Genomic DNA, 27,585 nt, shown 5'->3' on the forward strand with positions numbered 1-27,585 from the left:
GTTGTTTTGTGTGTGTGTGTGTGTGTGTGTGGTTTTCCAAACTTCTAGTTCTAGCCGTGACTTTGCCTCTTATGAAAACCAACTGTTAAACTTGGTCAAAGTCTATGAGATAACAGAGTGAAATCATGGAAGGAAGCCAAATCAGGCAGAAGTGGAGGCATTACTACGCTTGAGTCATGGGAAGCTCACAAGGTTTCTTCTTTCCTCTTTCTTTCCCCTTTCCACTTCAGTTGTGGGGAAATAGAACCCAAGCAGGGGATCTGAGGGAGGAGCATGCTGTCTGGGTTGAGGAGAAGAGGGAGGAGTTCTAACAGGCTAGATAGGCCAGAAGGGTAAATTCTGAAGAGAAGAGGAGAGGAGGGGAGGGGAGGGAAGTGGAAGTAAGGGGAGGGGAGGGAATGGGAGGGGAGGAGAGAAGAGAGGGGAGAAGAGAAGAGAAGAGAAGAGAAGCAGAAATTTCTCTTTACTTCTGCCCAGTTCCTGAGATACACATGTAAAGACATCTAAACTGAGCCGACCTGTCAATAACAGAAGGTATTTCAGGCCCAGAAGACAGAGTGTAAGTACTCTTATGGCAAAGGACCCTAGTAGGTCACATGGGCATTCTGTTAAAGCTCACGAAGAGCCACAGCCCAGAGAGGAATGGTACAATTATGGGATGAGGGACTTGCCGGAGGTGAAGAGGGACAATGTCTCACAAAGTCTAAAACCAGGCCATGTAAGCATTGCTCACCTATCCCCTGGCAGAAACAAATTCCATTTTCTTTATATAAAAATAAGATACCCCAAAGTTTCTGAAGTTCACATTACAGTGTTCAGTATTACATCAAAACTTAAAAAGCACACTAACATTAATGAACAAGTAACTGCAAACTAAGAGGAAAAAATAGGTAGACTCCTAAACTCAGATGTGAATCATATATGGAGTTAATTTATCAGGGCTAAAAGTATGTGATTATTAAATTCAAGAAAACACAGGAAACATGAAGAGCTTAAAGAAAGTTCATTTTATAGTATTATAGAATCTATTTTAAACACTTCAAATTCTTATAGTAACTAAGGATTAAAAATTCTTTAAAAGTATATAAGATCATACTGGACCAATAGAAGACAACATATTGAATTTCAGAACAAGACAACAGATATACCCAAAGAAGAATATTAACATAAGAATAAAGAATAAAAAAGATGAAAAACATGAATAAAAATACCATAATTTACAACTGGCCTGTGAATTTATTTAGAAAAATATCATAAGAGATAGAGTCAAAGGTTCCAACTAAAGAGAAGAGAGAATAAGGTAAAAGTGGTATTTGAGTTGATACTGGTCAAAATGTCTCTAATAAAATAATAATAATAATAATAATAATAATAATAATAGTAAAATTAGTCCACAAAGAGAAGAAGCTCACCAAGTCTCCAACAGTCTAAGGAGGAAACAGCATTCATGAATGCAAACAAACCAGGAAACATGCACATTTAAAAAACATTGGCAACCAGTGGTGTTGGCACACAACTTTAATCCCAGCACTTGGGAGGCAGAAGCAGGCAGATCTCTGTGAGTCTGAGAACTTCCCGGTCTACAAAGCAAGTTCCAGGACAGCCAGGACTGTTACACAGAGAACCCATGTCTTGAAAACAAAAACAACAAAAACAAAAGAAAAAGGCCTGATCCCCAACAAAAATATTCTTTAAAAATAAAGCCATTTCCATTTTTAAAAGTTTTTTTTTTTGAATCTGTGTGTCAAACGACACATTAAGCAATCCCAAATGAAAGCATGAAACTTCACAGAGGAAGGAATGAAAATTGTCCTTGAATCTCCAAAAAAATATTCTATTTTTCTCAGAAGTCTTGCCTATCATTGGTACCTACCTTTTCCCTTGGATTTGATATTTTCTGATATTTCTACAAAAGATGTTACCCTTTAAAATAATGTCTTCTAGTTGCTTGTTGTGAAGACACAAATGTCTTTTTCAAATAAATTTTATAATCAGCCACTCTAGTCAAATACTGTTGCTTTTCTTTCTTTTTCTTTATTCTTCTCTCATATATTATGTCTTAACTCAGTTTCCCTTCCCTCTTCTCCTTCCAGTCCCTCCCCTCCCACCTCCCTTCTATGCCAGATCCACTCCTCCTCTGTTTCCTTTCAGAAAAGGGTAGGTTTCCCACGGATATCAAGCAAATATGGCATGTCAAGTTACAATAAAACTAGGCATACCCCCTTATATTAAGGGTGGACGGACAGCGCAGTAGAAGGAAAAGGGTCCCAAAAGCAGGTATAAAAGTCAGAAACAACTCCCACTCCCACTGTTAGGAGTCCCACAAGATCACCAAGATAAACAATCATAACATATTGATGTGGGAGAGTCTTCTGTTTGTGTTGATTTCATTGGTTAATAAAGAAACTATCTTGGCCCATTTGATAGGCCAGCCCTTAGGTGGGTGGAGTAGACAAAACAGAATGCTGGGAAGAAGGGAAGTTAGTCAAATGCCATGCCTCTCATCTCTGAGACAGATGCCATGGAGCCAGCCACCAGGTCAGACATGCTGAATCTTTCCTGGTAAGACATCACCTCATGGTGGTACACACATTACTAAATATGGGTTAAAGCAAGATGTGAGAATTAGCTAATAAGAGGCTGAAACTAATGGGCCAGGCAGTGTTTAAATGAATACAGTTTGTGTGTTGTTATTTCTGGGCATAAGCTAGCTGGTGGCCAGGAGCCGGGCGGGATGAAAAGCAGGCCTGCCCGCAGTTCCTCCTACAACATATATGCAGAGGACCTAGGTCAGACCCACACAGGCTCCCTGGTGCTCACTTCAGTCTCTGTGAGTCCCTATGAGCCCTGCTTAGTTGATTCTGTGGGCTGTATTCTTGTGGGGCTCTTCATCCCTTTGGCTCCAACAATCTACCCACCCACCTTCTGCAGGATGCCCTGAACATAATGTTTGGCCATGATTCTCTGCATCTGCTGCCATCAGTTGCTAGATGAAACCTATCTGAGGATGACTGTGCTATACTCCCATCTGTGAGTATAGCAGAGTATCATTAGGAATCATGTTGTTGACGTCCCCGCCCCCAGTTGTGTTTGGTTCTATCCTAGGTCTCTGGCCTATCTAGACTCGGGTTCCAGGCCCTCTAGGCAGTGCCAGGCATGGGCTCCCTCTCATGGCATGGGTCTCAAGTTGGACAGGTCCTGAGATGGCCACTCCCAGAGTTCTATGTCACCTTTCTCTCGGCACATCTTGCAAGTGGGACAGATTGTAGAGAGAAGGTTTTCTGGCTAGGTTGGTGTCTCAACCCCTGTCCTGGAAGCCTTGCCTGGTTATAGAAGATGGATGGATAAGGCTCATGGATTCTTGGGAGTTTCCATTGTACCTCATCCCTGAAATGTCCCCCAATTCCATTCTCTCTCAATACTCTCTCTCTCCACCCCATGACCTGATCTCTTCTTCCCAGGGAGATCCATGTGTTGTCACCCCTCCCCTTGAGACCTCCTTGTTAGTCTCTGGGCCTGTGGATTACAGCATGGTTATCCTTTACAGCTAATGCCCACTTATAAGGAGTACAGACCATGTTTGTCTTTTGGGGTCCGGGTTATGTCACACAGGATTTTTTTCTAGTTCCTTTTATTTGCAGATTTCATGGTGTTATTCTTTTTTTTTTTTTTTGAGATAGGGTTTCTCTGTAGCTTTGTAGCCTGTCCTGGAACTAGCTCTTGTAGACCAGGCTGGCCTCGAACTCACAAAGATCCACTTGCCTCTGCCTCCCGAGTACTGGGATTAAAGGCGTGAGCTACCACCGCCCAGCTGGTGTTATTCTTTTTAACAACTGAGTAATATTCCATTGATTAACAATTTTATTTTCATTTTATGTGTACTGGTGATTCGCCTGTATGTATGTAAGTATGCCTATCATGTGCTTGCATGATGTCTGGGGAGTTCAGAAGAGGAAGTCAGATCCCCTGGAACTGGAGTTCTGGATGATTCTTAGATACCTTTTGGGTGCTGGGAACTTAACCCATATCCTCTGTAAGACTAACAAGTAGTCTTAACTACTGAGAGATCTCTCCAGTCCACAATTTTTCTAAGAAAAGAAATATACCCTCTGCCAAAAAAGAAAAAAAGGCAATTTTTTAAATCTTCTCTTTCCCAGTCATTAAGCACCTAATTTATTTTTTCCCTTATTTACTGTAATCTTTAGTTTATAGGATGAATTATGTTTATAGCTTTTCCAATATTAAATTATCATGTACCATTGGATTTGTTCAGTGTGCAAAATTAAAGAAACTATTAAAATAAATTTATTAAAATTCTGTTGAGCTGTGGTATCTCTCTCTCTCTCATTTTAGTCCTTCATTATTTTTGGTATAAAATCTGTAATCTTCATGCTATCTGATAATAGTAACTGTCGTAGCTTCTTTGTCTGATGCTGTATAGAAATAAAAGCCCGTAAGGAAGAGAGGGTTTATATTGGCTCATAGTTCCAGGGTACAGCTCATCATGGAGGAGAAGTTCAGGCAGCAGACCCTTGAGGCAGCTGAACAGAGAGCCATAAATGCTCCCCATGCTGCTCTGCTTTGTTTCTGTGCCTGTACAGTCGAGAATTCTGCCACCCACAGAGGCCTCACTTTCTTTCTCAGTCCACATAATCACGATGATCCTCAGAGGCCTACTTGGAGGCCCACATCCTGAGCTATTCTGTATCTCATCAAGTTGACAACTGCTCTACTTATTCTTTCTTCATTAAACATTTAAATCATATTTTAAAATATATATTGCTTTAGAATGTGTGTAGTAAAGAGCAAATACGTAGATTTATTTTTTTTTTAATTTGATGAGTTGGCTAGTTTATATCTGAAGTGGTTATTCACATAACCATTCCTTTTACTCTAGCATGACATCAGGTTTCTACAAGTCCCTGTGCTCTTTTTCTTCTTTGGATTATGTTCTATAGAGTTGTCCATATTTTCATTCATATAAAACAAGAGCTTCAATGTACTTTCACTATTCCTTACCTGTTACCCATGGGGATCTCATCAAGACTTTCAATTCTTGGCTTTTTTGGACATGCTTTCACTTCCTCTTTTCTTTGGTCTTTCAATTTGTTTTTTTAAGATGATAAGAAATTTACAAAGGCATTTGGTCACATGACACAACATATCTCTCGCATCAGCCTCTCATTTGTTTCACTGGAATTTTTCTACATATGGTTGTTTGCATGCCAAGCTTTCAAAATTGTATTTTAGAGCATTTTAGCATGTCTTTGCATTTGCGTGAACATTCAACTGGATACAAAATTCTGGATCTTCAAAAAAATGGTAACATTGCTCCATCGTCTCCTTACATCCTCGCTTACTGCTGAAAAGTTTTTAACATCATTGTTGTTACTTTGTGTTTACCCTTTGGAACTTTCATGCATGTATACATACAACGTACCTTGATTATATATGCCTCCCTTCATACCTCTCCAGGAGCTCACCACCCAATCTTCCTCCCAACTTCAGGCCCTCTCTTTAAAACCAAGTACACATCTCTCTTTTTTACACTGAGTCAAGTAGTGCTGTGCATACACACTTAAGTGTAGGGTCATTTGCTGGGGCAGGGGGAACCTACCAATGATGTAGGATAAAGAAAAGTGACTCTCCCTGCCCCAACAGCCATCACCTGCCAGGGCCTCAGGAACAACTCCCTCCTCCATGCTGGAAACTCTTAACTGGCTTGACCTTACGCAGGTCTTGAACAGCAGCCGTGAGTTCTCATGTTCAACAGCCATAGCCATTTCACAGTGCCCCTCTATTCTCTGGCTCTTTCCACTTCCTCTGCACAGAGACAGTAACACTGCAATAGGCAGCTGCTTTGACTGAAGTAGAGAGCAGAAGTAATCCATAGATATAAACAAATATTTAGAAAGCCATTTGTCAACGTAACTGAAAGCACCCCAAGCAAGACCAAGTTCTCAGCACAAATGAGATTTATTTTCTCCACCAGAGCAAAGGACAGGGAATAAGAGACAAAGACAGGAAAAAGAGGACAAGGGAGAAGGGAAGAGGAATGAGGAGGGGAGAAAAGGGACGAGGGAGAGGGGAACGAATACCTAGAGTAGAAGGACAAAAGACAGGCCTCTGGAAGAGAGGAGACAGCTGTGGCAAATGGCAGTTTTTAAAGGAAAATGGAGAAATTCTGTGTTAGGATGACATGCTTAATTTTGATTGGGAATGTTAATTAGGGTAGTCAAAAGCGGGTTTTTGATTTCTGGACCTTAATACTTTGATAGCTAGACCTTGGTGGTCAGCCTCAGGAGGAGGTAGTGGCCAAATAAGGTAATAGACATTAGTGACTAGCTCTAAGGGTGTAATCTAATGACTTTTAGCTAGGACGAGGGAATGGGGGAAGGGCAAGGTCTGCCAGATCCATGTTTGCCGTGCTTGGGCTTATTTGAGCCCCTTCAATGACCATTTACAAAATAAATATCAGTATGTTCTACAGTAGAGTCTTTGCCCTCCCTAGCCATGGGTTTTGACCATGGTTACAGTTTTTAGGTGTAAATTTCATCCTGGGATCAGGCTTCAAATGCAATGAAGAGAGAAGTTGGTTACCCCACTTACAGTCTTGACAGTATTGGACCAGTGTCCAAATGATTTTCTTTATTTTATTTTTGTCTATAGGTTTTTTCAATCTTTGAACTTTTACCTTTTATTATCTCCCATTATTCTCTTAAATATTTCCTCTTCCCCATTTTTTTAAAAAAATAGGACTATCATTGGCTTTTTTTTATTGACTATTGTTGTGTAAACAAGATTTTGTGGGGAGATGGAACACGCACATCTACTCATTCCAGATAGGAAGCCAATGACAGACCAAAGTCCAGATACTATCAAATATCAGCTTGGTGAACCAATGAGCTTGACTGAGGTTATTTACAGGAATGTGGGTGAGGGGTTGTTTACAGGAGCAGAAATGACTCAAGGACAGCTACATCACCAACATCCACCCCAAGATGGGTGACAGTTCACAAAAGTCGGAAACCTGGAGCGTACTGCACAGCCTGCAGGCATCTCGGCATGTTAGAGAGTGTACTTTCCAAATGACCCAGTTGGTTTAAACCTCTTCCAGGCAGTTTGGTTGGTTTCTGCTTCTTCCAGGCAACTGATCTGGTCTGAGTGCCTTATCTGTATCTTGGTTTGTCTGAAATTGACTTTTGGCAGTCTTTATCACTTACCCTTGGGAGAGAAGTGCCTGGTCAGTTTCAGGAACTTCCTGGAACTCTTTTGTGTTGGTTATCTTCCAGTTGAAAAAGCTTCTCTTCAACCTTGGAGGAAACTGCTACATAACATCTACATATGTTCTACTTTTAAAATGATTTCCTCAAGCCAATCTCCTAGTTTGCTGTCACCTTTAACTAACAAATCTATGCTTCTAGTTGCCACTATTATCAATATTCTGATACTTTTAAAGATTTTTTATTTATAATTATATGCATATGTGTCTAAGTATGTCTACATGTGTATGGCTGCCCCCAGAGGCCAGAAGAAGGTTTTGAATACTCTGGAGCTGGAACAATAAGCAGTTGTGACCAGTTGACCTGGGTGCTAGGACTGAACTGAGTCCTTTGCAAGGGCAGTACTGGTTCTTAACAACTTTGCCATCTCTCCAGCCCCAAATTACCATTTTTTACCCTCATCATTTTATTTGATTCTTTCTATATTTTATATTACTAACAGGACCCCTTTACTGTGTGTGTAATTTTTTCACTATCCCATTGGGGTGGGTAAACCCCACTTATATTTATCCGTTGATAAATTCAGTTGATCCTTGTTTAGATTTTTTCCACTCCAGCTACTACTTTTAAAATTTTTTTAAACTTGTATTCTTCTCTCATACATTACTTTCCAACCTGAGTTTCCCTTCCTTCCACTCCTCCCAGTCCCTCCCTCCACATCTCCTTGTCCCCAGATTAACAGTGTTCACTGGGCCCCTCCCTCCAATAGTCCATTTCCATTTTCCGCGGGTATACACAGAATGTGTCCTAACAAGTTACAATAAAACTGGGTACAAATCCTTATATCCAGGCTGGATGAGGCAACCCAGAGGAGGAAAAGGTTGTTTGTAATTTCTTGATGTGTCACTTTTAATACTTTTGACTTCTGTGGAATTATTAATTGCTCTTCATTTGGAAACATTTGCTTCTTATTTGAGCCATGAGCTTCCACTTCTTAAAGTCGGTGGGTGGTTGGTTCTGTTCAGCCATGTTGATGGCAGAGGATGAAGGAAAAACTCCATTTCACAGGTACTGAAGAGTCAGGGTGGAGCTTGGGGATGGAAGATGAACCCAGAGTGAGGGCTTCTAGGTTTTAGAAACCAGAACTGACCACTCCTCACACCATCAATCAACTCCTCAAATGTGCCCTTAGTGAAGAAGAAGAAATTATAATCCACCTGCCCTAGGTTTAGGGGAGAGGATGAGGCAATGAGAAACTAAGCTTGATCCATCTGGCATTTTCATTTCTCTCACTCAGGTACCAGTCTCAGCATCACTCTGGCTTCATGCCTTAAGAGCCCTTGTTCACGAATTCTAGGTTCCAAGGCAATGGGGTTGAGAAGGAAGTGAGAGATGGAGACTTGGAGAAGCAGCAATAGCTGTAGTCTGGAGACTTTCTGCTTTAAATCGGGACCATTCCAGATATATACACCCCACAGTCAAAAATAAATAAAATAAAAATGGTAATTTTTTGTTTCTCTATGGTTCCTCAGAACCAGCAGGTCAGGCTAGTTCAGCATCTTCAGAATCCCACCTTGCTTTTTCTTCTCAAAGTTTGCACACTGTCTACTACCTTTTCCCCATTTGTCATTTAAAAAAAATAGGTGTTTTTGAGATGGGCCATGCACCAAGTACTTATTGAGAAACACATGAGGTGAGTGTTCAGAAGAAAGAGGATGAGCACCAGTCAGAGGCCTCACTATCCTTCTGTTCTCTTTCTGTCTCTGGACTAGTGGAATAGTCTTAGACAAGACACTATCCTTGCTTGGGCCTCGGTGGTCACTTCTGAAATGTCAGATTAGCAAGAACACCAACACAATTAGGGCGATAACAAGATTCAGATGAGAGCTGAGCGTGGAAGGACTTTGTCAAGTTTTACAGTGTTCTTATCGATCAGCTAGAGGGAAAGGAGCCCTGGGCTAGATGAAAAGTGACTTTGCCAACTTCAAATTTTTACTAAGTGTTGGCCCTGCTCAAAAGCCTGATGCAACTGAACATTCTCTTAATATAGAGAATGACGAATCTGTGTTTGGTGCCAGGGTTGTCACATTCTTCCAAGAGTGCAGACTTTTATGGGTCCTTGGAAGCTCTGCTGGGCTCTATTTCTGAGGATGGGAACATTGTGCCTTGTTGGCAAGGCTCGTTAAACCGAGGCCACTTGTGGTCATTGAAGAATCTGGGTCTGTCTTTGTGACGCTGGGGAGAAGCTATGGTATTAAAGCTGCTCCTCTGGTTTCCAGTTTGGACAGCAGAGCTTCTGCGCAGTTTGGTGCCTTTGGCTTCCTTGTGTCATGAGGGTCTACTTCTTTTTCCAGTCTAGTTGAGGAATGAAAAGTAAAAGAAGGTGGAGCAGGTCCAAATCAAAGACAAGTAGCAGAGGTGGAAAGCAATAAGAATAATGTGTTCTCTGGGAATTTATGCAGGGACAAAGCTAATGAGACTTTGTTTTCAATAACTCAGAATGTAGCTTGTCACTGGGAAGATGATGTAATGTCTTTAAAGCAGAAAACAAGCCAGAATCCCACACCATATCCAACTATTTGTATTTCTGCATATTCTTATCTATTTCTTGTCTTTTCATCATATGCATGCATAATGCATATTTCATTTTATGGCCTGATTTTTTTCACTTAACGTTACATAATGAGCACTTCCTTTTAAAGTTTGCATTATAATGCCTAGATAATATAATCTGCATGATGTTTTCTGACTAATAAAATCATGCTCTCACTTTGAAACCTTCGAGTTGCCTTAAGTTCTCTCTCTCTCTCTCTCTCTCTTGGTGTTTGCTTTTTAAAAATTATGATTTCATGAAGATCTTTGTGCATTTTGGTTTCTGCGTTGTTAAGCTCCGTAACCTTTGCTTGGATTCCAGAACCCATCGAGGAGATTACTGGGGAATTGTGCCCAGACATCTTATGACTTCCATACTGTTTTGTATATAAAAAAGTGTTAATTCAAAATACTGCTAACCAATTTAACCTCAAGTCTTCCAAGTATTCAGTTTGCTACATAAAGGGTTTCTCTACTTTAATATGTAAATGCTTCAAATTTGTTTTCGCTTGTGCTTCACAGCAATGTCTAATGCTTTCCATGTGCCCTCACTTGCTTCTAGATTGTGCTATTAAAATTATAAAATAATCTGCTGTGGATTTTTAGAATTTTCAAAGGCTCCCAAGAGAATGCTCCCAAAAATCCCTCCTGAGGAACTCAAATTTCCAGATTAATGAAATAGAAGTGCTTTTGTGGCCAAAAAGCAAATTGTCCAGCTAGTTTGTCTTTCATCCTCCAGTTTCCTTTCATATCTGATTCATCTCACCAGGAGTGGTTTGAGGGATATTGAAAGCAACACATCATCAAGACAACCTCCCCCCTCACCCCCGCCATGTCAGAGTCTAGAAAGCTACTGATTCGGGAATGACCAGGATTCAAAAACTGCTCTTCGTTGTCAGAAAAGGAAAGAACAAGACTTGTGAATGTTTAGAGAATGGAGCAATCATGTCTCCAGCTTGGCTGGAGGAATGTGGAGAGTCAGGGAATGCTTCTGGGAAGAAACCATATCTGAGCTGAGTGAGCAGGACCTGAGGTAGACTCTATTTTAGGGCTGCTACGCGGTGAGGATGGGGTCAAAGCCTTTCACCTAGTTTATGTGAGGGAGCTCCTGGGATTTGACTACATCTTCTATGTTACAGATTCTCTCACTAAGTGGGGAAATTGAGTCAGGCAGTGGCAGAAGTTGGTGCTTACCAGTTTACATGGAAAAGGCTCACACGTTAGGTATGACTTTAGAAGCAAAGACGGCAGAAACAAAAACCTGGCTGGTTTTTATTGTTCCCATAATGTTAAATTAACATTGTATATTTTGAAAGACTTAACATTTACTGTGAAGCTCTGTGGGTCATCCCGCACCCACTCCCAACCCCACACAGAGATCAAGCCATGGTATTACTATCCTAGGATAGGCAGCAAAGGGCATTGGTTACTGCAGGCAAATGGCCCTGAATCCTAGATGCTCCGGGTACAGAAAATGGAATGGATCAACTCTGAGACTCTTAGAAGTCAAACACTGCCTAGAACATTCTATAGGTGATTGCTAAAGTCAACTTTATGATCTAGCTAGCATAGCAGTGCTCTGGGCCCCCTCCCTAACATAGACAGGAGGGAAAAATGAAATCCATGGTTGGTCCTACCCTCACCAAGCTGTCAGTCATGGGACAGAGATTTTTTTCCATTTTTAAATGGAAAATAGCACACTAAAGCCCTGGATCTTTGACCAAGACATATGACTCTGCGTTACCAGTGAATAGCAGTCTCCACTGTTGCCTTTTCATGAGATTCTCCCCAGAAGCAATCTCACCATCAGAATAAGTGTAGGTGAGAAAATAGCACCTCTTGGTTTAAAAGTAATCTTGAAAGATGGCTGAGGCTACCCTATATCCTGGTGAAATAGTCCCTCCATGATATCCCAGATAAGCTGTCTCCAGCTAGGAACTCAAGCTTCAAAATCATCTAGAGACAGGAAGAGCTCCCCGTGGGACAAATGACAGGACCACATAAAGAGGAATGTATTTTTCCACTGTCTGCTGGTCTCAGTTCTAAACAAGGGATCCCAAGATGCTCACATCCCAAGCAGGCAGAAAAGCTGTACATAGATTTCTTATAGTCCCTATTCAACACACAGAACAGTTTGTCTGAGTTTCTGGTTCCTTGCTCAAACTCTCTCTTGCTTCATATATTGTTTCTACCTGAAAGGATGAACCGGTTATCTAAGAATGTCGATAGTATAGAGATGTGGGGTTATAAAAACAATTCAGAGAACGATTTTGCATATTTACCAAACAGATTTGCATGAAAACATTTTTCAGGGGGCTGGAGAGATGGCTCAGTGGTTAAGAGCATTGCCTGCTCTTCCAAAGGTCCTGAGTTCAATTCCCAGCAACCACATGGTGGCTCACAACCATCTCTAATGAGGTCTGGTGCCCTCTTCTGGCCTGCAGGAATACACACAGACAGAATATTGTATGCATAATAAATAAATAAATCTTTAAAAAAAAAAAAAAAAAAAAAAAAAGAAAACATTTTTCAGAATTGCCCAACTGGCTCCAGTCCTTCTGTGGGGAATCCCTAAAAGCCTCTGGGGTGATGCTGTGCTCCCAACTAAAGTTCTTCTAGCGGCCAGGTTTACCTTCCAGCTTATGGAAATAAAGCAACATCGTGGACTGAGGCCACATCAAAGGGCCGTGTTTCAGCGCTTCAGTGGCCTGAGTAAGCGGGATGCACTTTTCCAAGAGCCCTGGCTAGCCCCTCTATTCTTGGAGGGAGGTGTGGAGTGGTCGATCCCTCCAGGGCAGAAGCCAGAATTCCTTGGTTCTCCTTCCAGATTGTGGCGAAGCCCTGGATACACCTTTTTATCCCCACCTCAGTTTCTCTGGTGAGGCCCTTTGCCATGCATTGGGGCTTGTGGTCAAATGGAGAGTCTTGAAAGATGGCCAGGTGGAAATGGGAATGAGGCCGATTTTGCTAGGCTCTGAGAACAGACCCGAGACCAATAGGACGGTCAGTGATGCCAAAGGGACTTGGATCGTGCATCAAGTCGAACCGTGAAAAAAAAATACGTCTTCTTAATTACTTAATGGCACTTCTATGAAACAAGCCACCTCATCTGAATTCTCAACTTAATTCTCTCAACAGTCCAATTCTTCCAAGTCCAAAAGTAAATATTATTAATTTTATGGACCAGGAAACTAAGACTCGGAGAGGGAAAATAACTGGACTTGGGGTGCATCACTTTGGAGTAAGCCAGAAACAAAATGTCAGTCAAGCCAATGCTTAATCCCAATCATTTTGTATAGAACTGCCTCATTAATTAAAAAAGTAACACTCCCTTGATTAAAGAATAGGAAAAAAGGCTCAAAATCAAACATTTTTTTAAGCAATAAGTTACTATGGGATTCCTGAGTGATTAATGTGAGCTTGTGACACAGACAACAGAGACTTGTGGGGGACAGAAAATCTCCAAGGAATAATATACTGTACAGGAACTGGGTCACAAATAGCTGATCAGCTGACCAGCAAGAGCACTGAGGGGTGTGTAATTAAGGACGCTGTTAGCATGCTTTCAAACTCTTTCTGAGAATCAGCACTCATCCAGACAGAAATGGCCACCGTTAAGACCCTTGCTTTCTCATGACATTCTGGAAGAATGGATGTTGTGATTTCCAACCACGCTAACAGGAAACTTGGAAGAAGGAGGTGACTTTCCCTAGGTCCTTGGGCAAACAAGAACAGGCTCAGCACAGGCGCACATGGCTGGCTCCCAGTCGTGTTGAGGCTCTTCCCACTGACCTTCACAGCCTGCCGCTCCCCAGGCTGGTTAGGTGATTATTCTGCCAGGACCGTGACTCCATGAAGCTGAGCTCATCTCTCACATTCGCTTATTTTTCGTCCCCACATCTTCACTGGTCTCGGGGACTCGCACTCACTTTTTTTAAAGTGAGTCCCACTCTTTCTGCTTATGGAGTTAAGGTATTCAGCTTGTCTAAAACTTAGCTAGAAATGGAAAGGGGCTCAGGGGTCATCTCACCAAACCACTGAGTTTTACAGATGAAACATAGGAAATGCATATGTGCGTGGGCACCCAGATGCTGACAGACACCGTGCAAGGGGCCTTTTAGGTGTCGCTTCTGATGTTGAGGTGTGCCAGTTGCTATGACAACCAATGAAAACCAGGTCTCTTCTCTCAATGAACCTACAAAACAATTGAATTGAAAGGACATATGACTAAGATAAGGAGAGAAGCCGGGATTCCTCGATCCGGGTGTTCTCTACTGTTCGGTGACGGGAAACTTGAATCACGGTGGTCTCTTGGCAATGTTCGTTTCTCCAGTGATACAACAGGGGAAACTTGAATAGAGCCTCAAAGAATCAGGAAGCACCAGAGTGCATTTGGCATGGTCTTGAAAAGTTCTACCTTCGCCCATGTGCTCCCAGTGTTGAGTCAGGGAGGAAGCTCTAGGGAGGAGATGCGAGGATTGGGGTAAGGCGGGGAGTGGTCCAGGATACTAGGTCGTCCATCTCTTTCTAGGCTTGATATTGCCGTAATCAAAATCCATCTAGCACTGCCTCATGGCTTATCAAAGAGACCCTCCCTGAGTGATTCACTTCCTTTGGGAACTCCCTTTGCCTGGACTTGCTCTTGTGGGGACTTTGACATTGTTCTCCGTGCAGGGCTCTTCTCTCTACTCGCCCCTTAGCTCTGCTTCCAAAGCTGATGACGATAGACCTTGTGTTGCCTGCTTACCTGCCGTTTGTGAGTGTGCACTCGTCCACTCCTCTGTGGATCACTGCAACTGTGTGTGGTAGTGACGTGGTTGCAGCTTCCTGCAGTAGAGGAAGGGTCCCCAGTGTGTCAGAGACAGAGAGGGGCGTTCCAGCGAGAGTCAGGAGTCCTATCTAGTGGTACAGGCTCCACGCCAGAATGCTTTAGGTGAGCCACAGACACCTAAAGGTAGCTCTTTAGAATTTTGAATTCTGTTGCAATGTGATTGCGTGTCGGCCTTAGGATAGCCCTCTCCATGCAGACATGCTCAGCACTTCTTATTTTCTGGAGAAGGAAAGTAGGTCTTGGGTACCCCGGATATTTAGGGGTCGCAGAGGTATACAGCAGTGCTGGACCTGGCCATTTCCTCACTTTTTCCATGGTGACAGTAATGGGGGATGGATCTTTTTAGGCGTCTAAGCTTTACCTGCACGAGAGAGACTGAAGGTCTGTCAGACACCTTCCTGCTCCTTGATGTATAAGCGGCAAAGGAGGACAAACTGTGTGTCATTTTGTCAGAGGGAAGAGCAGCGACTACAGCTGAGAGCTACCCTGCTGATAAAAAATAATAATTCAGGGTACAGTTTTAGATCATATAAATTATTCACACTGTTCCAAAAAATACCTGTGTTTACTTTCATATTAAACCAGTAGCTAGCATAAAATGATGCCCAATAAACATTTTGTTGAACAAATACATTATTTTTTTAACAAGAAAAGAGTATTTTCTGGGTTCGTGTGTATGTGTTTGTGTGTGTGTGTATGTGTATGTGTGTGCATGTATGTACAGATATGTGGGAGATACAGGTGTGTGTGCCTGCACGTAGAGTCTAGGGCAACCTCAGGTGTTATCTGTAGAAGTCGTCCGCCATGTTTTCGAGTCAAGATCTCCCATTGGAACCTGGGCCTGGGCATGTTAGGTTAGGTTTCTGAGACACGTCCCAGACATCTACCTGTCTCTACTTCTTCAGAGCTGGGATTATGTCTGTGTTCCACCACACCTGGCTTTTATTATTATTATTATTGACTGTCATAATTTATTTTTATTTTCTGTGGTTGAGTGTTTTACCTTCATGGATGGGTTCATACCATGTGTATGTCTGGTGCCCAGAAGATAGAAGAGGATTCAGATCCCACTGGAACGAGAGTTACAGACAGTTGTGAGACACCATGTGGGGGCTAGAAACCAAACCTGGGTCCTTGACAAGAGCAGCAAGTATTCTTAACCAACTCTCCTGGTCCAGAGGAATCAAATTCAAGTCCTAATGCTTGCAATAAAGTACAGTGGGTATTTTATTCACTGAACTATACTCCTATCCCAATGGTGCCCAAACAAAGTTTTAAAGCCTTTGCCAATAGAGTAAAATTGAAGTTGCAAGATGATTCACCAAAGAAGCTACCAATATATTGCCAGGGTTTGTCAGTACAATACGAGACCATGAAGCAAACAGAGATAGGTCCATATGCAGATAGAAGATCTAGGCTGATTTATATGAGGCATCAATACCAAGCTAGTCAGTGGTCCAGATCTCCTAAGTGCCACCCTAGGCCACACCCCCGAACCCTCAGGCATCAAGACCCTCAAGCTTTTGGCGACTCTATAATCCCTGTTGTTTGGATCCCTGCACCCCGTCCTGGGAAGTGCAAGTTAGCAAGAACTCTCCGGGCTGTGCTGAGGCCGGGTTTCACAATTGTGATAAATAATCTTTGCTTGTGTTTGATTTTGGAATTCTCAACAGTTAATTTTTGGAATAGTTCGATTTACGACTGTTCTCTTTCTCCCAGTTTTTGTTTTAAAAGCATTTCAGTAGGGACTATTTGGGGGTGTGCTTTGGAAAAAACCCCTTTAGCCTGACTTTGTCTTAAGGTAGTCCAGGGTCAAGAAAACCTCTTAGGCAGATGCCTGTCCCGGACTGGCAAACCGTATCATATCGGGTGCCTTCCGTAGACCCGCAACATGCCAGTTTTCCTGTTTGGGTACCACATGGCTCACAGTCTGCTCAAGGAAACCTTCCAGACCTAGACACCCAGTTCTGCTACCTCGATGACACCTTTCTCAAGACAGTCTCTTTCCAGCATACCAAGCATTTCCTTTTTCTCTCTTCCCCCACTCTTTCCTCCCTCTGCTGGCTCCGGTCCTCTTCTCAACATTTCCCTGGCTGTCAGAACTTGTCTCTTGTCAGTCCCTTCTCTCGAAGCCTCGAAACACCCAGTGCGGTGCCCTTGACAAACACTGTGTTGAGGTGATGCAACAACCCAAGGTGTCAAAATAATTAGGTAATTAAAGCCGAGGAAGGTCAGAGTTTCCTCCGTCTGGAAAGACAAACACAAGGAAAAAACGCTAAGCAAAGAGATTGGTTTCTCCTCTCCCTTTGTTTTCCTCCTTGTTCCTCCCTCAGCTTTGCTCCTAAAACCCAATACCTGGGATGGTCATAATCCCGGCACATTGCATCAAGCACCCCTCTGGCTTAGAAGGCGTGGCCAGCTTGAACCCTTCAAGGTTTCAACACACAGCTTGTTTTTGTCTTCCTTGTTTGTTTTCACGCCAGCCCCACCCTAAGCTCCAGTTGGTGCAATGGCTCCAAGTGGTGGGCTCAATGCCAAGGATGGGATATTGCTCAAAGGGGGCTGTGGGTGCTGGGGACAAAGTCTTCTCCCAGGACAAGAGGCCCTCTGGGTCACCTACCTTTGTCTCTTTGCTCTTTTTTTTTTAAAAATTGAGGATTGTGTGTGGTGGGGGCCGCAAGGATGCAGGGCCTTGCTGTAAGTTCGAAACGCACTCCCTGGTGAAAGAGTGGACACAGAGGGGCCGTGTGAGCTGTAACTGAGGGTGGAAGGCACTCCGCAGGTAGAAGAGGATGGTGTGACCAGCCTCCTATGCATGTGCATCAGGAATAAACGCGGAGTGTGCCATTTGAATTACACATTTTTCTCAGACAGGCAGGAAGAAAGAGGGCATTGTAGCTAAAGGAAGACCATGTGCAAAGGCAGGCGGCAGTTGGGGGAGGGGGCAAAAACCCAATGTTTGCTCAGACTGAGGCTCTTCTGGAGGTTGGTGGGAGTCACGACTCAGCTACATCAGTCGCTTGGGGTGAAATGAGGGCGTCTTTAAGAAGATACCAAGGAGTGGTGTCTGCCCTACAACACCAAGGAAAACAAATGGAGAATTAGAACCAGGAAAGATGTGACTAGTCTGTGAGGGTAGAAGCCACGCTTCCATAACCATGCTCCTGCTCCAGCCAGTCCCTACCCACTCTCCACTGTCAACCCTACTTCAGCCGTAAGATAGGGCAGCTTCAGGTCACCTTCATTCCTTGGGCGACTAGCTCTGGAGGGCTGGAGACTTGCCTGTCCACAAAGTAGTTAGACGGGTAGGCTAGAAGACAGTTACACATAGAGCTTTGTAGTCTGAAAGTTCTGCTTTTGTACTTGGATCTGTTGCGAATCAGCTGGGCTATCCTGGGCAAACTACTGAATGCCTCCAAAGCCTGGTTGGTAAAATGGAATGAAAGGACCACCATGCTTCCTCACTGAGGTTCCTAGCCGGGGCAAGCCGAGCACAGTGCTTCCGCGAAGTGCATGGAATTGATCATCAATTGTATGTGCCAGGTCAGACCAACCAACCAGCTCCGCCTGGCCACTGAGTCAGCACTTAGAAGCCAACAGGAGAGCTCCTTGCTTTGGGTCACTCACTTCACCTCTCAAAACAAACGTCCCTGTGCAGCCTGAGCACAAAACCACACGAATCTGGAAGAGGAGGTGTAGCCATTTTGGTCTTTCAGGATCTGTTTTGTACCCCAAGCTATTTGTTTTTGTGGCAGACCCTTCCCAGCCTTCGGATCTCATTTGTTCTATGTCTCAGACACAGCAAGCTACTGGGATGGTTGGGAGCTGAGCTCCTTGTGGACTTGGGGAGATGGTTAAGGTTTTGGAGAATGAAGTTGGAGGACTACAGGGACAGGAATAAAGCAGTTCGTTAGTGGGGACATTCTTCCTATTAAATGACATAACCGTGTAAACGCGTGCTAGCACTAGACCTGAGTGCCTACTTTCTTTCTTTTCTCTTCTGTGGCTCTTGAGGTGGTCATGAATTAGCATGAGTGTCCAACTGTTCTAAGAGGCAGCAAAGGGAAACTTTGCAAATTAAGCGAGTCCTACTCCTTGTAAAGCAATGAAACCTGTATACCTGGTCTGATATTGATCCATGACATTTTCAACTAAGTAGCCATTAGGAACCGGAGTTGTTAAGCGGTTCAACTTGTTTAAAGAACAAGCTAAAACAGATTGAATTTTCAAAATCTTAAATTTAAAACCTTGGCTTTACTCAAGGAATTTTTATTTTAAGACATTGGTATCATTTAATTATAGTTTGTTTATAGACTTCCTAGGAATCTTAATTCATCATTTTTAATATTTAAAATATTTTCGAAGAAATGTGTGTGAAAAGTAATTTTAATTTGCTCTTTCCCATTGACTTTCATTTACATTTCAATGAAAATGTAGCCTTCCTCCTTAAATCCGCATTGTCTGCTAGAACTCTCTGCCACCATGGAGACTCTCTGTTTGTGTCCGTCAGCACCACAAGCTCAGACAAGGCAGATGGTGAACTGAAGATGGTCACCCCCATTTCATCTTACTAGACACGGGTTTAAATGCTGCTGGCCTGTGTCTGCGGCCACCCTACTGCAGGGCAGTTTTAGATCTTCACAAGCAGAGCTGGTACAGTTGTTGAGAGAAATAGGGGAGCCTCAACATGACTTTTCGCTGAAGACAGAGGCTGTGGGTTGGAGAATCACCAGGGACTTTAAGGAGAAGGAAGCTTAAAGAGAAAAAGAAACGACAAGGTGAACTGGCTAGTTCCTTAACAAATAGCTCTGTGGACAGAGAAGTCCAGGTGGGATTTTGGGTACAGATGGGTGACTGAGGTCCTCCTTCCCCGCAATGGGCTGGGCTGTGAGCTCATTGTCATGAACTGAAAGTAGACACCTCCTTCACTGTGTATTGCATCTCTGAGACATAGAACTTCAGAGTACCCCTTGTTTGGTTCTGCTCGGGATTTTTCACTCATAAACACATTCTGGTTTTGCCCCACATAAAGAAAAGAGAAATTACTGGTTGGGAATGGTCTGACAAACAGCATAACTATTTGATCCACCTTTCAGGGAATTTTCTAAAGTTCTGGACTCAGTGGAAATCATTTGGAAGGGAATCGAAATGTTCCAACACAAAAGACAAATAAGAAAGAACAAGAGTTTTCATTAACAAATTGACCTAGATTGTTCCAGGGGCAAAGTCACATCAAACAACTAAGAACATGCAAGGACATCTCTGATCTATACCAAAGAGAAAATAAAGATGTCAAAATGAGCTTTACTGGTTGCACACTGGGGGCGGGGCAGGGGTTGCAGGTTTTGATTTATGTGTGAAGTCAAAGCAGCTGTCTTCAGTTTTATTCATTTATCTCAAACCTGGACTAAAGCAAGACTATTTTATCAGTAATGGGAATGACCTCAAGAAAAGTCTCTGAACTGGAATCCTAGGCCCAAATTCAAAGTGTTTTTTGTGCTAATTATAGGGTTATTGCAAGATGAGCTTCAGTCAGAAGCTTAAAAGTCTGAAATCATATATGTCGGGACAAATCCAAGATAATACTTTCATATATTTCCATTTTGGGGTTTGGCTGTGGATCTTGAAGAAACAGAAGCATATATTTGGCCTGAGAAACATCTTAGATCCCCAATGGAGAACTCTGTTAAGGCTATTTTATTAAAACTGATGCAAGATAGGTCCATTAGAAGAAGCAAGCAAAACTAGAAAAGCTTCAAAAAATTGTGGTCTTGGTTGAAAATAATATTAATTTTGAATTCATACTATCTCCTGTTATTTACTATAAATTGTTGATTGTTACTAATATTTAAGTTGTATAATACTGCAAAGAGAGCAAATTTTAATGCTTTTTATTTTTAAAGCTTTTTAATTAAAATATTTTTCTGAATTAAGACATTTAGTCAAATATGCCAAAACATGGTAAAAATGTGAGAAAATTAGAAGAAAATAAAGCATTTTTGAGGTTGTGAGAGAGATAAGATATTATATATAAATAGCCTTCAAGCTGCAGAATGTATTTTCCAGTCACTGTGGGTCATAATGTGCTCTCTGTTAAACAAAAACCTGGTTTTCTGGTTGTGTTTTAATTATCAAAGTACATTAAAAAACTGGGGGAGACTTAAAAAATAATCTGGATACTAGAATTTCAAAGCTTTCTGAGAATGATGATGGCACACATAATTTTCTCTTATGTATTTCCTAACAATCTTTGGAAACAATATGTGAAATTGTAGAACATTTTAAGGTATGTGTTGGTATAATATCTTTATTAATGACTTCAATTGCTGTTCTCTCAGGCAAGAGAGTTGAAGAGCTAACCTGGTGTCTGGGCCTTTGGGGAAGATCTAGAATTTCTTTGTGGTAGCTAGAGAAACAGGAGCCCTGGAGACTTGAGGGGTGGAATAGGGAATGTCTGAGGTTTGGGCTGTGATAGTTTCCTTCATACTGACTTTGGTATTTAGGGAGAACACAGACCTTAGTCTTGCTGAGATGAAAAATATCTGGGTTTTTCGATTGCTAACAGGTTTAAAGGGATACCAAGCAAATTGACATGGAGCCCTGGGGTGACGGGGTTTGGGTACCTGGGAATCATCTGGAAACAAGGCCAGAAATGTCTTCCACAGGCATGTCTTAAACACGGTCCCCCTTGGTTTTAACTTCCCTTGCATTTGCCAGGACACTGAAATCCATACATTCATGATCTCTCCCGATCATCCTGCATAGGCATAATTTTGCATCAGACATTTGATGTGAGAGGTCTATGTTTGAAGGAAGTTCTATTTAAGTCTGTGTCTGGATCCATATCATCTTGATGCCCATCTACAGTGCAAAGGATTGCATCTCTCACGAGTGCGATTTCAAACTTGCTGCCCATGAGAGAACTCTCCACTGGACTCAAGCGTACCAAGTCCGTGAGGAGCAATTTGAAAGTTAGCTTCTCCGGGACGACGTTGGTGTGCGGCACATTTTCGTTAAGGTGTTATTCTTTCAAGTTTCTGATTAACATAAGTTTTTTTTAAAATTATACAAAAACATAATACCATGATTATGGAAATAAAAAGCCACCCACAGGCTTACTATCTTTACCCACCATCTATTTTCATTCTTTCCTGTCTTTTCCAAAAAAGCATTACCCCCCCACCCCCAGTGTTGGACATAGAGCACAGAGATGCCTTTGCGTTCTGATCTTCTTTGTGAGCCTCACACAATGAGTAATACCAATGGGGTCCTAAGAATAACAGATGCAAGTGACTTCAAAGCACTCGTTATTTGACATATCCTAACTTATATCGGCATTCATATGACAAGGTGGGAGACTCTTAGGTTACCTGGATTCACTTTTGTTTTCAGTAAGACCGTGTTTCTCCCATTTCCCCTTGATTTTTCACTGTTTTCTTAAAGCAGATCTTTAACAATGGAATTACAGGGTCCCAAACACTGAACATGACGAAGAGCTGGTTCTCACCTCCGTGGACTAACTTAATCCCAGTCTTCTTTGTTGCTGTTTTCTAAGAAGGGGTCCCTTATAGCCCAAAGTAGTTAAATAGCTGAGGGTGACCTTGAATTTCTCTTTCTCACCACCTCTGTCTCTTGAGTGTTGGGGTTACAGGTGCCAACCAACTCTTGTCCCTTTGGTTGTGAGCCTTGCCTTTAATGGTTGAGGCATCTCTCTGGGCACACAGCTCTTAATCACAGTCCCCCTCTGCCACTGAAGCAAGCTCACCGTAATGGCTCCCCACTGTAATCACTATCTAGATTTGTAGGTTTGTGTCTGTTCAGAACCTGCTGCTCCCAGAGCCCCTGGCTTTGGCTTCCACCTGACAGTGAGCCACGGGGTCACACATCTTCATGCAGGTGAGTTGTGACGACACCTTTCATTCCCAGCTCAGTCCCTTCAGAGATCAATTTTCTGGCTTCAAGGAATTCCCCATCTGCAAAAACATCCCTGAGACAGTCTCGGGATTGTGAAAGGGGCCTTGATAGCCAGGGAAGGGCTAGGCTCTGGCTATCAGCTCTTGTCTATTACCAATTTGCTCCTGGCAAGGCACCCTGGGTTCTGACACCAACCTGTCTCACCAGCTCTTACCAAAATGCAGGCAGTCATGTGTGTGTGGGCACATGCTCCCACTCTTCCCAGGGCTGACCCAGGTCCCATGAGCAACCCCTTGGGAACTCAGATGTGATCTTTTCCTTCAAGAACCCTGGGAGCTCAAAGCTAAGGTTCAGATTCCTTTGCTCTAAGAAGCAGGCTAAGAGTTTGTGCTTCTACAGAGTTGCAGAAGTGAAGGCTATACCCAAGGCTCCAAACGAGGATTAGAGGAGATAGGAATTCAAGAGTTGCAAGGGAGCTTGCAGGACTCTTAATCAGCAGGTGTGGCTAGACACTTAGCACATCCAAGTTTCTGGGCTAGGTGCTAGACACCCACAGGTGAAGTAGAGAGAACCTTAGTTTTCTAAGAAACTGCCTGCTTGGGGAGACAATCTTCCAAGGTCAGCAGGACCATGTCCAAAACTTGCTAGCCTGAGAAATTAGCAAAAGGGTATCTTTGCAAAAGACAAAAAAAAAAAAAAAAAAAAAAAACCAGAAAAGGAGGGACCTTAAGTGATGTGGAGTTGTTCCATGGAAGTCACATGAATGGGGGAGGGGAAGGAGGATCTGAACCCCAAGGCTGACTCCTCCTCAGTCCGTTTTTTAATCTGGGATCTGGAGAGTCTCAGAACCTTGGTTTTATCACTGGAAGTGCCAGGAGATTAAAGGAGAATAGAGGTGATTAAGGACCAGCTCAAGAACAGTATCGTTATTGTTACTACGGGAGAGGGAAGCATTTTAGATACCTTCTGACCCAGATAAGTGAGCAGTTATTGATATGATAGCTTGATTATTGCTATCCTTCCTGTTTTATCCGCCAGTTTTGTTGTTGTTGTTGAAATAAAAAAGGGCATGGCTAGGACCGGCTAGATTGTATCCTCCCTGCCCACAATATCTTTTTTTCCTCCTTTGGGCAAATTCCACCCGGTAAAAACTCAGAGTATTGCTTTACATTCCAAAGTTCTGAATTTGATTATTAGCATGTAGTTCTTTTTTCTTTCAGGAAATTAAACATGTAGAATCTAGTAAACCTACGGAAATTTAAAGTGCACGAGGATTGGCTGCACGCCCAGGGTCACCTACGCACCCAGGCATTACTCCACAGGCCATTGACTTCATAATTTCTCGGAAGAGGCTACAGCCATAGCCAGAGCGAAAAGAAGTACCAGATGAACTGGAAGAGGGTGACCCAAGGTAACAGCTGGTCCCTGCAGAGGCATCCCTGGGCTTGCAGGCTGCCTTGGGGATGGATTCTTGTGTTTGTGTATTGCTAATGAAGAGTGAAGGATCCACATTCCTGGAAGTCTCCTGGGGCTTTACCCCAGGCCCTTCTGATCATGCCCCAGTTAGTTAATCCCCTTGCGAGGAGCTGAACTCATATTCTGTGATCATGCTTGTCTCCCACACTACCCCACAGGTGTGGAGGTTATTTCCACCCTGCAGAAGAAGACATTGAAGGATAAAGAAAATAACTAGCCCACAGCTACTGCTGAGAAAGCTGGCATTGGGACAGAGGCTGCCTGAATCCCGAACCCATACCTGTGATGAACCTAGAACGCTGCCTCCTTCAAACAGGTGAGCCTGGGATTCCATCTCAGAACACAGGACAGAGCTCAGGGCTGGCTTCTTCTACAAGAAGAAATTGAAATCAAGAGGAAAGGAAGGAGCGGAAGGCTTCCCGTTGCCCTCTTCCTGTGTTGCAGCCAGAGGAGGGCTGGTTCACAGAACAAGACCCACATAGTTCTTGCTGGTGGTTTGAGGTCAGTGGCTTACCTTGAAGAGAGGAAGGTTTGGGGGAGAGAAAGAGCCAAGCTTTTTTTACAACTCACCTCCTGACTCCACCTCCTACATTCCTTTTCAACACTTTTTGGGCTCTTTGAGAAAATGAGATGAGGACACACCCCACCCCCACCTGCCAGTCCAGTTCAGAGCCTAATACCTACTGCCTGGGCATCTTGGTGATGGTGGCTCTGAATAGCCTAATGCAGCAAGCAAACTTTCCGGAATGGTAAGCTCTGTTGGTAAAAAAATAGTTTGCCTGTGCAGCCCTAGAGACTCATGGGTCCCATGCAAACTTATCCCAGTAAATCCATCCCAATATGTTACTCACATAATAACCAATTAAAGCTAGAAATTATAAAATAAGAGAATTATTAATTATTAGTATAAGAGAAAGCTTCTAAATGTGTTCATCTCAACAGCATTGCACTGTGTTCTTAGGCCTAATTAGCACCTCAGGAGGCTTCACCATTAACACTAGTGTAGGAAATCTATTTTTCAAGCTGTGTCTCTGGATATTTATTCATTTGCCTACAATTTGCTCCATATGACCAGGACATCACTGGTTCTGGTCCCCAAAGTATAACAAAAAAAAAAAAAAAGGACAAGAGTAAGCCCTGCCAACTGCTTGTTTCTTCTGGGTTTATTCTTCATTCCCCAGAGTTCACACAGGTATCTTTAAAGAGTACCGGTGCTTTGCCTGTCTACGGCTGTCCCACCTCAATGCCCCAGGTGCAGGAACTCAAAATGTCACGCCTGGTTAGTGTCCGAATGGCTCAACACTGGCCCATCCCTGTGAGAGTTTATTTGGTGTAGTCTATATAAGGAATCCATAAACCGTGAAACAGGCTGAAGGAGTGAGCATAGCAGATTCACCTCCCCCTTCCCCGAGTCTGCCATTCTCACAGTGCCTCAGAAAAGCCTTAGCTGCCGATGTGACAAGAAGCCACTGAGAAAAGGGGTCAGGGCATATATAAAATAGCAGTGATGGCAATGCTTTTCTATTTTTTTAAAGTAAAAGTAAATATAAATGAAAATTTAGCTCAATTTTCATTTCCTCCCAGCAGCGTGTGCCTCCTTTTAGAAAGCCTTCTCTACCAAGATCAGAATCATTGGCCTTCCAAGATCAGTGACCTACTTCTTTACCCAAGCCTCCATCGTCTCTGGCCCGCCCCGCCCTGTGATCGCCCACACGTTCTGCTGCACAAACGCACAAGGTGGTCATTTTTCTCTGAAAACTTTCTTCCCTTGGGACTTTGCTCTGCCTGCTCCTCCCTGGAGCAGCCTCGTCTCCCATGGCTTTCCCAACCATGCTCTCCCAGGGATGCTCACCTGCCCGGCCCCTCAGACGTGCAATCACAGCAGGACCAGCCTAGGAGCAGGGAACGTTGTGTGCGCAACCTGTATCACTCACTTCATCTAACTGTCAGGGTGACCCTAGGAGAGGAAGAGAATTGTGACAAAGTTGAGAGACACAGAGCTCCAGAGTCACCCAGCTAAGGAAAGAGAAAGCCAGGAACCAAATCTATGATAATGGCAGGTTACCACAGTCATTTGCAAGGTCCCTTATCCAAAACAGGCAGAACCTTTCCTCGTCCTCCTGGGGTCTGGTCACTCCTCCCTGAGTTCCCACATCTACGTACTTATAAACAATTGCAGTCTACTCCACGCTGTCATACAAGGCTGTCATTTGTGCGTGTGTCTCATTCCCCCAACTACAGAGTGAGTTCTTTAGATGAAGAACCGTATTGCGGCTGCACTGCATATAGCAGAGGTAGTGCGTGTGGTCACTGAATAAATAAGTGAATGAAAGAGTTGATGGAGCAATGGGAAGCAAGGGTTATAGGCTCGGTGTAAATTCTTTCTGACGTAACTTGATGTACTACAAAGGCAACTGTGCCTAGATCTGTTCAGCTTAGGGATTGTCCTCACTGGGACCGCAAGGATGGAGGACACACAGACACACGAACAGAAAAGCTGGATTTGGGTAAGCTGCGTGCTCTGATGGTGACACACCAACAGTCCGGGGACTTGGTACATTTATGTTATACCTGAATTAAGATGCGGGTTTACTGTATACAGCAGAACAAAGTGTGTGTGTGTGAGAGAGGGGGGGGGAGAAAGACAGAGAGAGAGAGAGAGAGAGAGAGAGAGAGAGAGAGAGAGAGAGAGAGAGAGCAGTCTCAGAGTGTCAGACTGTAGAACCCTGGAAGGAAGAAGCTGTGTTGAGATTTTCTGTAGATGTTCTGAGTATTCACATTCTGGTCTGGAGAAGGCCTTGCAATTACTATATGTCTGAGACATTGGGGTCTTTTACAGCAGTATCAACAATACCCATCCACTCCAGACTTCATTTGCTCCCCCACACAAATGGGAACATATATTGATAAGTTACAAAGATTTCAAACCAAAACAGAATACAAAAGTTTCATTTCCCAAAATGCATTTGAGCAGACTGGGTTGCAACCGGTAACAAGTATCTCACTTGTTGGATGACTCCGGTAAAAGCTAAGAACTTCTTTTATGCAATATAGCATCCTGAAACACTAAGGGTAGTAAAAGGATGTCTGTCACTCTGTTTTATTACATATTAGCATTTGATATCTTGGATGGCTGGATGGTCCAGGGTCTGGCCATTCTAATAATAATATTAATTAATTAATTAACAATAATTGAAGTAGGTTATAAAAGAAATTGTGGCACATTTAATACTAAAAGCATCAGCAACAAAATACACACACCTCAAGGATGCTCCTCCTCCATTTTATTGATTGAGAATCTGAGAGTCACAAAACTGAAATGAACTGATCAATATCTCACAGCAAAAAAAAAAAAAAAAATGGAAGTCTATACTCCAACGTAGGGTTTTGGATTCAAATCTGTTGACCATCGATCTGATGCCCCTCAAATACAAAATGAGGCCCAGAAAGTCAGAGATTTGAGCTCAGACACTCTTTACTATGTACATGATCTAGTGCTTCTGAAGCGTTGTTCTGTATGCATCTGCAGCCTTAAACATCCTTCATGAC

General features: G+C 43.0%; 1 protein-coding gene across 1 annotated transcript; it reads left to right on the forward strand.

The window, feature by feature from the left end:
- Positions 1–571: 571 nt before the first annotated feature.
- LOC119825562 lies at positions 572–26,573 on the forward strand. The gene is made up of 3 exons (XM_042055826.1): positions 572–718; positions 24,332–24,537; positions 25,621–26,573. The coding sequence occupies exons 1-3, from the start codon at positions 572–574 to the stop codon at positions 26,054–26,056; spliced, it is 789 nt and encodes a 262-aa protein (XP_041911760.1). The 3' UTR covers positions 26,057–26,573.
- Positions 26,574–27,585: the final 1,012 nt, after the last annotated feature.

The sequence above is a fragment of the Arvicola amphibius genome, chromosome 10, assembly GCF_903992535.2.
Source record: "Arvicola amphibius chromosome 10, mArvAmp1.2, whole genome shotgun sequence".
Classification (NCBI taxonomy): Eukaryota; Metazoa; Chordata; class Mammalia; order Rodentia; family Cricetidae; genus Arvicola; species Arvicola amphibius.

Excerpts from the sequence above, each read along its gene's own strand:
- LOC119825562 (XM_042055826.1), top strand. The coding sequence starts at position 572 with ATGGCAAAGGACCCTAGTAGGTCACATGGGCATTCTGTTAAAGCTCAC. Across the intron at positions 719-24,331 it reads AAAGTCTAAAACCAGGCCAT|AACGCTGCCTCCTTCAAACA; the intron begins GTAAGCATTGCT and ends TGATGAACCTAG. Across the intron at positions 24,538-25,620 it reads GTTCTTGCTGGTGGTTTGAG|CAGCGTGTGCCTCCTTTTAG; the intron begins GTCAGTGGCTTA and ends ATTTCCTCCCAG.